The sequence below is a fragment of the Bombina bombina genome, chromosome 10 (genome assembly GCF_027579735.1).
Source record: "Bombina bombina isolate aBomBom1 chromosome 10, aBomBom1.pri, whole genome shotgun sequence".
Lineage (NCBI taxonomy): Eukaryota > Metazoa > Chordata > Amphibia > Anura > Bombinatoridae > Bombina > Bombina bombina.
The window spans coordinates 16,877,145-16,890,353 of NC_069508.1; the positions used below are offsets into that span (position 1 = coordinate 16,877,145).

General features: G+C 42.0%; 1 protein-coding gene across 2 annotated transcripts in view; it reads left to right on the forward strand.

The window, feature by feature from the left end:
• Window positions 1-13,209, forward strand: part of LOC128641242 (coagulation factor XIII B chain) — a 72,570-nt gene that overhangs the window by 29,405 nt on the left and 29,956 nt on the right. Inside the window, exons 1-4 of one of the 2 annotated variants that reach the window (XM_053693827.1) lie at window positions 1-71; window positions 4,698-4,874; window positions 7,035-7,199; window positions 8,800-8,985. The exon at window positions 1-71 is cut by the window's left edge and continues 1,063 nt beyond it. In XM_053693827.1, the coding sequence (XP_053549802.1) occupies window positions 1-71; window positions 4,698-4,874; window positions 7,035-7,199; window positions 8,800-8,985 (599 nt within the window). The remainder of the gene's footprint in view (window positions 72-4,697; window positions 4,875-7,034; window positions 7,200-8,799; window positions 8,986-13,209) is intronic. The other variant, XM_053693828.1, reaches the window with a different exon arrangement.

Consider the following 13,209-nt stretch of genomic DNA (forward strand, 5'->3'; position numbering starts at 1 on the left):
ACTACTGATACTCTGCACTGTACTTACTATACTATGGCCAACAGTGTGCCCAGAAGAAAGTAGAAGCACAGGTAAGGCTGGCTGACGTCTGTATAGGGTCTGACATCTGTATAGAAACTAACATCTGCATTGGGACTGGCATCTGTACAGGGACTGGCATCTGTATAGGGTCTGACATGAAATCTGCATAGGGACTGACATCTGTATAGGGTCTGACATCTGCATAGAAACTAACATCTGCATTGGGACTGGCATCTGTACAGGGACTGGCATCTGTACAGGGACTGGCATCTGTATAGGGTCTAACATGAAATCTGCATAGGGACTGGCATCTGTACAGGGACTGGCATCTGTATAGGGTCTGACATGAAATCTGCATAGGGACTGACATCTGTATAGGGTCTGACATCTGCATAGGGATTGGCATCTGTATAGGGACTGACATCTGCATAAGGTCTGTCATCTGCATAGAATCTGCCCTCTGTATAGGGTCTGACATCTGCATAGGGATTGGCATCTGTATAGGGACTGACATCTGCATAAGGTCTGTCATCTGCATAGAATCTGCCCTCTGTATAGGGTCTGACATCTGCATAGAATCTGCCATCTGTATAGGGTCTGACATCTGCATAGAATCTGCCCTCTGTATAGGGTCTGACATCTGCATAGAATCTGCCCTCTGTATAGGGTCTGTCATCTGCATAGAATCTGCCCTCTGTATAGGGTCTGACATCTGCATAGAATCTGCCATCTGTATAGGGTCTGACATCTGCATAGAAACTAACATCTGCATTGGGACTGGCATCTGTACAGGGACTGGCATCTGTATAGGGTCTAACATGAAATCTGCATAGGGACTGACATCTGTATAGGGTCTGACATGAAATCTGCATAGGGACTGGCATCTGTACAGGGACTGGCATCTGTATAGGGTCTGACATGAAATCTGCATAGGGACTGACATCTGCATAAGGTCTGTCATCTGCATAGAATTTGCCATCTGTATAGGGTCTGACATGAAATCTGCATAGGGACTGACATCTGCATAAGGTCTGTCATCTGCATAGAATTTGCCATCTGTATAGGGTCTGACATGAAATCTGCATAGGGACTGACATCTGCATAAGGTCTGTCATCTGCATAGAATCTGCCATCTGTATAGGGTCTGACATCTGCATAGGGACTGGCATCTGCATAAGGACTGGTATTTGTATAGGGTCTGACATCTGCATTGCATCTGTATAGGGACTGACATCTGCATTGCATCTGTATAGGGTCTGACATCTGCATAAGGACTGGTATTTGTATAGGGTCTGACATCTGCATAGGGGCTGGCATCTGCATAAGGACTGGTATTTGTATAGGGTCTGACATCTGCATAGGGGCTGGCATCTGCATAAGGACTGGAATTTGTATAGGGTCTGACATCTGCATAGGGGCTGGCATCTGCATAAGGACTGGTATTTGTATAGGGTCTGACATCTGCATTGCATCTGTATAGGGACTGACATCTGCATTGCATCTGTATAGGGACTGACATCTGGATAGAAACTAATCCGCATAGGGGCTGACGTCTGCATAGGGATTGGCATCTGTATAGGGACTGACATCTGCATTGCATCTGTATAGGGACTGACATCTGACCCGCATAGGGGCTGACGTCTGCTTAGGGGCTGACGTCTCTATAGGTGCTTACATCTGTATAGGGGCTCCAGTAACCAATAATGTCCAGCACAACAAGCCTGAAACGTCTTAATCTATGTACTATGGGGAAACTCCAATAAATCCTTCTACTTTTGTACAATTTGGTGAGTGCTGCTGTCTCAGACTTTTTTACATCTGTATAAGGTCTGACATCTGCGATAGGGGCTGACATCTGCGATAGGGGCTGACATCTGCGATAGGGGCTGACATCTGCGATAGGGGCTGACATCTGCGATAGGGGCTGACATATGCGATAGGGGCTGACAGGGGAATGAGAGATGTCTGGTAGAGGGGGAGGCAGATAGATATGCACAGATAGGTAAATAAAACATATACTACCTGTTCTTAACACTAGGGATGGGCGAATATGCTGAAAGTGTCATTTGTTTAGTAGAACCCATAGTCCTGTGGGCATTCCTTTTGGACAATCGAATGTTGATAAGATTTAAAACCTATTACAATTTGATAATCGCGTTATTTCAGGTTTTTGAATGTTACTTTCATTTTTGAATTTTCATAACAAGATCAAATATCCACATTCAAAATTTTAAATGTAACATTCGATTAAACAAATACTATTCAGAGTTTAATAGATCATGTGGTAGGGAATTTACTAAATTGATACATAATAGTTACAAATATATCAATTGAATATTGCATGATTAGAATATTACATTTAAAGAGAGCATTAGAAATACTATTAAATTAAACGAATGTTGGAATTTTGTACAAACATTCGAAATGAACATATGACTGTGTAAAAATTCATTTTTTGAATGTTGCAAAACATTCGCCCATCCCTACTTAACACACTTTGGGGCATATGTATCAAGCTCCGAATGGAGCTTGATGCCCCGTGTTTCTGGCGAGCCTGCAGGCTCGCCAGAAACACCAGTTATGAAGCAGCGGTCACAAAGACCGCTGCTCCATAACCTGTCCGCCTGCTCTGAGCAGGCGGACACACATCGCCAGAAATCAACCCGATCGAGTACGATCGGGTTGATTGACACCCCCCTGCTGGCGGGCCCATTGGCCGCAAGTCTGCAGGAGGCGGCGTTGCACCAGCAGCTCTTGTGAGCTGCTGGTGCAATGCTGAATACGGCGAGCGTATTGCTCGCCGTATTCAGCGAGGTCTGGCGGACCTGATCCACAGTGTCGGATCAGGTCCGCCAGACCTTAAAGTGATGGTAAACTCTCCCCTTCTTAAAATCAGATCTGGAATGTAAGCGCTATTTTAGATGGAGTTTTATTCATCATGTGCAATGAAGATGCGCTATAACTTAGTTATTAATATAGATATGAAATTCAAATACCCCACGTTACACCACCCACTTCAAAAGTCAATTTTCGTGTCAGATAAATGATTGAATTACTCTCCAATCAATGCTCTAGCTACAACAAAAGTGCCATATGGGGAGAGCGCTGATTGGACAACAATTCAATCTGTTAGCTCACAGAAAAGTTTACTTTTGAAATGGGCGGAGGAGCATGCAGTATTTGAATTTCATATCTATATTAATAACTAAGTTATACTGCATCTTCATTACAGCAAATGAATTAAACTCCATCTAAAATAGCGCTTACATTCCAGATCTGATTTTATAAAGGGGAGAGTTTACCATCACTTTAATAACTAGAGGCCACTATATGTTTGTTACAGGAACGCTGTTCTGTAAAATTGTTTTTCACTTAACGCTTTTTGAATGACTTGTTATATCAGCTGCAGAGCTTAAAATGTAAGGGAAATTATTCATTTATGTTTATTGTTGTATTGTTAGTTCAACCTGATCAAATTATTTTATAAACCACACTCAAGAGATTTTTGAAGGAGCAAGTGACTTGACTGAAAAACAGTGCATATTTTGTTAACTACGTCTCTGTTTACATTGTTGCTGATAATTGGGAGTTGTAAAGCGCTAATAATTTCAGCTGTCAAAATCCTGCATCGTTTGCCATTTTGCCCCAGTTTACATACTTGTGCATTACATTTTACCAGCTCGCAAAAAACTTGTAAAGTGCTAAGCACAAATCTGCTATTTTCCCCTTAGTTTCGGCTGTGCAAGACATGATTGCATTTGTTAGTAGATAGTGGGTGGGACTTATATTAACATATGTAACGTACATATACATAATATTCTGTACAGCTAACGTGATTCATAGAGGGATTAGGTCTCAGGTACACGTTCTCACTATTTGCCTTAAAGGGACACTGAACCCAAATTTTTTATTTCGTGATTCAGATAGAGCATGCAATTTTAAGCAACTTTCTAATTTACTCCTATTATAAAATTATTTTCATTCTCTTGGTATCTTTATTTGAAATGTAAGTTTAGATGCCGGCCCATTTTTGGTGAACACACTGTGTTGTTGCTGATTGGTGGGTAAAGTCACCTACCAATAAACAAGTGCTTTCCATGGTTCTGAACCAAAAAAGAGCTTAGATGCCTTCTTTTTCAAATAAAGAAAGCAAGAGAATGAAGAAAAATTGATTATAGGAGTAAATTAGAAAGTTGTTTAAAATTGCATGCTCTATCTGAATCACTAAAGAAAAAATTTGGGTTCAGTGTCCCTTTAACATCTAGTAGTGAGAAACGCAAGTTTTGTTCAATGTTCGCCAGGAGTAAAACTATACATTGTACGGTATAAACACAGTGTCAATTTTGCTTTAGCGCTTCCCATTAATTTCAATAGGAGACGTGAATGGTAAACCATGTATGAGATTTAAGAAATGCAAAGCGAAAACATCAGGTCAATGTAAACTGTTAAAGAGACGTTAAGTGTTAATGAATGCTTCATTTACGATCTTTTTTTTTTTTTTAAATGACAGCTATGAAATATGGCTTAAATGGCAGTTTTTCTTTTAAAACATTTACTTTCCATGCAGATTTTTTGCAAGGCAGTGATTCATTTCTAATTCATATGTAAAAAATGGCTATAATGTCCCTTTAAGTCCTGCATAAATTTTTGTTTCCCTTTTAACTGACATCTTGTAGGGACATGTGAAATGTCACCTATGGAGCATGGACGCTTCTTGCCAAACAAAGAGTTGTTTAAAGTGGGGGAACATCTGCAATATGAATGTGATGAAGGATACATGAGTATTCTGCGCAATATTGTGCAGAAAGTACAGTGCCAAGCAGCAGGCTGGTCAGATGCTCCACAGTGTATTGGTAAGTTGTGAGGTCTGGATAATTTTACTGCCCTACAATATGAACTATGTTCTATTAATAAAAAATCCTTATATTAAGCAGCTGTGATTGGCTATTTTAAAGGGATATGACACCAGCTGATAACTGTACATGTTTTATTTAGCATTTATAGACATTAAGAGCTCCCAGCCACCATGCATTTTGCCAGATAGTCTGTTTCGTAGCTCTGCTCCATTGTTCCTCCTGCTGCTGTCCCTTTCCTATAAATGTTGCAGGAGACTGACTAGCCACGCCTCTACTGCATTAACTCCACCCACTTCACAACAAACCCCATCCTTATTCCTCCCACCTCTCTAAGTATAACTGCAGTATGTACTCCTGGTCTCCTGTCCCTCTTGGGAGGGGACATATGAGACACTCTGTAGCATTGCCCTACACACAGACAATCTCAGGATAAGTGCAGTATGCACTTCTGGTTTCCTGTCCCTCATATGAGGGGACAAATGAGATTCACTGTAGCATTCCCCTATACACAGACAATCTCAGGATAAGTGCAGTATGCACTCCTGGTCTCCTGTCCCTCTGGGGGGGGGGGGTGACATGTGAGACTCACTGTAGCATTGCCCTATACACAGACAATCTCAGTATAAGTGCAGTATGTACTCCTGGTCTCCTGTACCTCTGAGAGGGGGGGGGGTGACATGTGAGACTCACTGTAGCATTGCCCTATACACAGACAATCTCAGTATAAGTGCAGTATGCACTCCTGGTCTCCTGTCCTTCTTGGGATGTAACATGTGAGACTCACTGTAGCAATACCCTATTCACAGATAATCTTATGACAACTGCACTAAACACTCATGATCCCCTCTTCTTCTGGGGGGGTGTTGACATGCAAGATTCACTGTAGTATTGCCCTATACATGGACAATCTTATTACAACTGCAGTGTGCACTCATGGGGGCATATTTATCAAGCTCTGTATGGAGCTTGATGCCCCGTGTTTCCGACTAGCCTTCAGGCTCGCCAGAAAAGAAAGTTATGAAGTAGTGGTCTAAAGACCGTTGCTCCATAACCTCTACACCTGCTCTGATGACGCGGACAGAAAGAAATCGCCAGAAATTAACCCGATCGAATACGAACGGGTTGATTGACACCCCCTGCTAGTGGCCGCAAATCTGCAGGGGGCGGCATTGTACCAGCAGTTCACAAGAACTGCTGGTGCAATGATAAATGCAGAGTGTATGCTGTCTGCATTTATCGATGTGCATCAAGTCCACTCGCACAATCATACATATTTCCCATAGTCTCCTCTTCTTCTGGGTGGGGGGGGTCGTACATGCAAGATTCACTGTAGTATTGCCCTATACACAGACAATTTTGTTACAACCGTAGTGTGACTCATGGTCTCCTTTCCCTTGGGGGGGGGGGTGACATGTGAGGCTCACTGTAGCATTGCCCTATACACAGACAATCTCAAGATAACTGCAGTATGAACTCCTGGACTCTTGTCCCTCTGGGGTGACATGTGAGACTCACTGTAGCATTGCCATATACATATTTGCACTCTTGGTCTTCTATCTCTCTTGGGTGACATGTGAGGCTCACTGTAGCATTACCCTATACACAGACAATCTCAGGATAACTGCAGTATGCCCTCCTGGTTTCTTATCCCTCTGGGGTGCATTTGAGACTCACTGAAGCATTGCCCTATACAAAGTCAATCTCAGGATAACTGCAGTGTGCACTCCTGGTCCCCGCTCCTGTTCTTCTTGGAGGGGGGGGTGACATGCAAGTATCACTTCAGCATTGCAATATACACAGACAGGATATCCACTCCAGGTCTCCTGTTCCTCAGAGTGGGGTGGGAGGGATGGCATTTGAGACTGTAGCATTATCTTGTACCTGTCAACATTTCCCAGATTCGCTTTTTGAAAGGGAGGGACTTGGATGTGATATGGGAGTGGCTTGGTCACTGTGGGTGTGTCTAGACTGTCACAGGATGCACTTTGGAAATTACAGCAGTAGCAGGCAAACTGAATGTTTGGTTAGATAATTTAACAACTGAATTCAACTCCACTTTCTTAGAGGGCACATTTGTGCATAATACTGTGCCTGAAATTGTGCCCAGGGATGAAAATCATCAGATAAGTTACTTAAATGTGTCTTTGTTTGCTTTAGAAATTACGTGTTCTGTAGACTCAGCTGGATTTCACAATGTTCGTCAGTCTTACCATAACGGGGACGTAGAACAATTTTCTTGTAAAGGTCACTTGGAGTTGGAGGGCTCAGATATCAGCCAGTGTTACTACTACGGATGGGACCCCCCATTACCAACATGTCAGGGTAAATGTCAACACGTGTAAAATCACTTTATTGCATGACACTATAGAGTTAATTACAATCCATTAGAGAAGTTTATTTAGTAAATAAATAATTTAATAATCTTTTCTAAAGGATTTTGATTGACCCATATGTTGCAAATATCTTTATATATTTCTTGCGATAACTCCTCCTATTGAACTTATAATGCTCCCTATAACTCATCCTATTGCACCATATAACCCTCCCTATAACTCCTCCTATTGTACATATAACGCTCCCTATAACTTCTATTGTACCATATAACTCCTCCTATTGCACCATATAACCCTCCCTATAACTCCTCCTATTGTACATATAACGCTCCCTATAACTTCTATTGTACCATATAACTCCTCCTATTGCACCATATAACCCTCCCTATAACTCCTCCTATTGCACCATATAACCCTCTATATAACACCTGCTATTGCACCATATAACCTACCCTATAACTCCTCCTATTGCTCCATATAACCCTCCCTATAACTCCTCCTATTGCACAATATAACCCTCCCTATAACTCTTTCTATAGAACCATATAACCCTCCCTATAACTCCTCCTATTGCACAATATAACCCTCCCTATAACTCTTTCTATAGAACCATATAACCCTCCCTATAACTCCTCCTATTGCACCATATAACCCTCCCTATAACTTCTATTGTACTATATAACTCATCCTATTGCACCAAATAACCCTCCCTATAACTTCTATTGTACCATATAACTCCTCCTATTGCACCATATAACCCTCCCTATAACTCCTCCTATTGCACCATATAACCCTCTATATAACACCTGCTATTGCACCATATAACCTAGCCTATAACTCCTCCTATTGCTCCATATAACCCTCCCTATAACTCCTCCTATTGCATAATATAACCCTCCGTATAACTCTTTCTATAGAACCATATAACCCTCCCTATAACTCCTCCTATTGCACAATATAACCCTCCCTATAACTCTTTCTATAGAACCATATAACCCTCCCTATAACTCCTCCTATTGCACCATATAACCCTCCCTATAACTCCTCCTATTGTACCATATAACCCTCCCTATAACTCCTCCTATTGCACAATATAACCCTCCCTATAACTCTTTCTATAGAACCATATAACCCTCCCTATAACTCCTCCTATTGCACCATATAACCCTCCCTATAACACCTGCTATTGCACCATAGAACCATCCCTATAACACCTGCTATTGCACCATATAACCTACCCTATAACTCCTCCTATTGCACCATATAACCTTCCCTAAAACTCCTCCTATTGCACCGTATAAACCTCTTTATAACTCCTCCTATTGCACCATGTAACCTACCATATAACTCCTCATATTGCTCCATATAACCCTACCTATAACTCCTCCTATTGCACAATATAACCCTCCCTATAACAACTGCTATTGCACCATAGAACCCTCCCTATAACACTCCTATAGCTCCATATAATGTATTTCAATAATATATAACCTCTCTCTATAAAGTAATGTGATTTCATATGTAATACTATTTACATGACAAATATTCAATGCTGTGTAAGTTTCATTTCTTAACATCTTTATGTTCAGTTTCAGATAAAAAGATCAGGTGCCCACCCCCTCCTCAGCCAGCTAATACAGAACAAACCCTACACAAGAGGGATTATTTCAGTGGCGATAAGGTTGCGATAAAGTGCCAGCCAGGGTTCAAACTCTATGGCTCTGCCTCAGTATTGTGCAAGGATGGACACTGGACTTCTCCCCCCCAGTGTGTCCGTGAGTATTCTGTCTGTACTGAAACAGCAAACACCGGTCTTTTTACGGGACAGTCCCCTGGGAGATCTCTTCTGCACACATTCCTCGTTCCTTTTTAGGTTCCTGCACTCTCTCCCTGTAGAATTTTTGAGCCAGAGCCCAGTAAACAGTTACATTAAGTGGCCCAACATTTAAAATACTATTCTGGTCTGGGTGGGGTGTACATGAAATCTTCAGGGCCTGTGTGCTACATAAACGAGGGATCTGGTTGTAAAATGTATAAAGACTGGGCAGACTACAAAGTAAAAGGGGCATTAAAACGGTGGGACTTTTAAAACAGGCAGTTTTAGACATTAATCCAAAAGGTGGGACATTCAGTAAAGAGACCACAGGAGAAAGGTTTAGTTAGGGATTATCATGAAGAATGCAGAACAGTTGGCACATTTTATGGTGCTTATATGCAATTGTCCAGCTGCCCTTCATATAAAATGACTTCATAAAAGTCATGTACAGGCCTTGTAGGCGTTGCCTCTAGCATTTGGAAATTCTAAAACTATAAATGCATCTTGAACTGAGCTCTCTGCATATTAATGCAGGTATACTGATGGCAAAGCTTTTGTGGAGCAGGGTCAGCCTGCCTTGCTTAAAGTGAATTTACCATCACATCCTAAATTCTGCTACAAAGTAAACGACTGTGTTTGTTTTCTTTAAAGTGTCAGTAAACCAAAAAAAATAATGTTATATAATTCTGCACATAGTGCAGAATTATATAACATTATTTTAGTGCTATTGTTATAAAAGCTTTTTTTCCCTTTGATTTTTTTAAAAATATGGCGCTTTTACAGACCCGCTCTCTGCTGAGCTGGTCTGTTTTTTTTACCCAGCGCATCGGGCCAGCTGTATAGTCACAGGCCGGCCCGACCGCGCCATAGCATTAAGTGCAGTTCGCTCCTGCTCTGTCTGACAGCAGGAGCGAGCTGCACTTAGTCTTATGGCGCGGTCGGGCCGGGCTGTGACTATACAGCTGGCCCGATGCGCTGAGTAAAAAAACCAGACCAGCTCAGCAGAGAGCAGAGAGCGGGTCTGTAAAAGCGCCATATTTTTAAAAAAATCAAAGGGAAAAAAAGCTTTTATAACAATAGCACTAAAATAATGTTATATAATTCTGTACTATGTGCAGAATTATATAACATTATTTTTTAGGTTTACTGTCCCTTTAATATGACTGTATGTAATAATAAGTTATTTTATTCTTATCCTCTTTTTCTGTAGTTCCCTTCTCCCCTTGATTTTTTTTTTTTTTGTAGAGTAGTGACGTGTAGAACGGTCCCACCCCCTCGTTACGTAGTAGTGACGTGTAGAACGGTCCCACCCCCTCGTTACGTAGTAGTGACGTGTAGAACGGTCCCACCCCCTCGTTACGTAGTAGTGATGTGTAGAACGGTCCCACCCCCTTGTTACGTAGTAGTGACGTGTAGAATGGTCCCACCCCCTTGTTACGTAGTAGTGACGTGTAGAACAGTCCCACCCCCTCATTACGTAGTAGTGACGTGTAGAACGCTCCAACCCCCTCATTACGTAGTAGTGACGTGTAGAACAGTCCCACCCCCTCATTACGTAGTAGTGATGTGTAGAACAGTCCCACCCCCTCATTATGTAGTAGTGACGTGTAGAACGGTCCCACCCCCTCATTACGTAGTAGTGATGTGTAGAATGGTCCCACCCCCTTGTTACGTAGTAGTGACGTGTAGAACAGTCCCACCCCCTCATTACGTAGTAGTGACGTGTAGAACGCTACAACCCCCTCATTACATAGTAGTGACGTGTAGAACAGTCCCACCCCCTCATTACGTAGTAGTGACGTGTAGAACAGTCCCACCCCCTCATTATGTAGTAGTGACGTGTAGAACAGTCCCACCCCCTCATTACGTAGTAGTGACGTGTAGAGCAGTCCCACCCCCTCATTATGTAGTAGTGACATGTAGAACGGTCCCACCCCCTTGTTACGTAGTAGTGACGTGTAGAACAATCCCACCCCTTCGTTACGCAGTAGTGAATGGGCATTGCTATCAGTTTGCCAATCGCTGATTCACGCATCAGATAGTGTAATTAGACACTGCGTATAATGTAATGGCAGTACTACAAGAGAACTCCTAATGATTGCGCATGTGTAGGAGAGATAAGAAAGTCTCCACATTGAAAACAGCGAGCCATGTGGCCAAAGAAATGATTGGGTGACAACAAACTCGGTGGGCAAGCAGCAGATTACATTAAGTAAAAAGCATTACTAAAAATGCACCTATAAAGCATTTAAAGCTCTATAACTATAATTAACCCCTTAATGACCGGACCATTTTTCAATTTTCTTACCCTTAATGACAATGGCTATTTTTACATTTCTGCAGTGTTTGTGTTTAGCTGTAATTTTCCTCTTACTCATTTACTGTACCCACACATATTATATACCGTTTTTCTCACCATTAAATGGACTTTCTAAAGATACCATTATTTTCATCATGTCTTATAATTTACTAAAAAAAATATAATAAAATATGAGGAAAAAATGGAAAAAAACACACTTTTTCTAACTTTGAGCCCCAAAATCTGTTACACATCTACAACCACCAAAAAACACCCATGCTAAATAGTTTCTAAATTTTGTCCTGAGTTTAGAAATACCCAATGTTTACACGTTCTTTGCTTTTTTTGCAAGTTATGGGGCAATAAATACAAATAGCACTTCGCTATTTCCAAACCACTTTTTTTCAAAATTAGCGCTAGTTACATTGGAACCCTGATATCTGTTAGGAATACCTGAATATCCCTTGACATGTATATATTTTTTTTTAGAAGACAACCCAAAGTATTGATCTAGGCCCATTTTGGTATATTTCATGCCACCATTTCACCGCCAAATGCGATCAAAAAAAAAAAAGTTCACTTTTTCACAAAATTTGTCACAAACTTTAGGTTTCCCACTGAAATTATTTACAAACAGCTTCTGCAATTATGGCACAAATGGTTGTAAATGCTTCTCTGGGATCCCCTTTTTTCAGAAATAGCAGACTTATTTGGCTTTGGGGTTGCTTTTTGGTAATTAGAAGGCCGCTAAATGCCGCTGCGCACCACACGTGTTTTATGCCCAGGAGTGAAGGGGTTAATTAGGGAGCTTGTAGGGAGCTTGTAGGGTTAATTTTAGCTTTAGTGTAGTGTAGTAGACAACCCCAAGTATTGATCTAGGCCCATTTTGGTATATTTTATGCCACAATTTCACCGCCAAATGCGAGCAAATAAAAAAAAAAACCTAACATTTTTCACAATTTTAGGTTTCTCACTGAAATTATTTACAAACAGCTTGTGCAATTATGGCAGAAATTGTTGTAAAAGCTTCTCTGGGATCCCCTTTGTTCAGAAATAGCAGACTTATATGGCTTTGGCGTTGCTTTTTGGTAATTAGAAGGCCGCTAAATGCTGCTGCGCACCACACGTTAATTATGCCCAGCAGTGAAGGGGTTAAATTAGGTAGCTTGTAGGGAGCTTGCAGGGTTAATTTTAGAGATCAGCCTCCCACCTGACACATCCCACCCCCTGATCCCTCCCAAACAGCTCTCTTCTCTCCCCCACCCCACAATTGTTCCCGCCATCTTAAGTACTGGCAGAAAGTCTGCCAGTACTAAATAAAAGAGGTGTTTTTTTTTTTTTTAAATAAAAATAATAAAGTATTTTAGCTGTGATGGACCCCTGCCTTAGCCCCAACCTCCCTGATCCCCCCTCCAGCTCTCTAACCCTCTCCCCTACCTAATTACCGCCATCTTGGGTACTGGCAGCTGTCTGCCAGTACCCAGTTTGGCCCCAAAACCCCCCCAAAAAGTATTTTTATTTTATTTTTTACTTAAAAAACTATTTCTGTAGTGTAGCAGCCCCTTTTTTTTCCCCTTTCTGCCCTCATTCATTGGTGTCAGTGTGGCTAATGGGTGCACGTGCACGCGCGCGCACGTGCACATGCGCCCCGTGCACACGCACATGCACGCTCACGTGCACACTCGCGCATCGTGCACGCACACGTGCATCGTGCACGCACACGCGCATCGTGCACGCACACGCGCATCGTGCACCCGGCGGACACTGGCACTATCGCTACCGGTGCAGAGAGGGCCACAGAGTGACTCTCTCTGCATCGGAGGCTTGTAAAGTGGTATTGCAGGATGCCTCCATATCGAGGCATCACTGCAATACCCTCAGAGC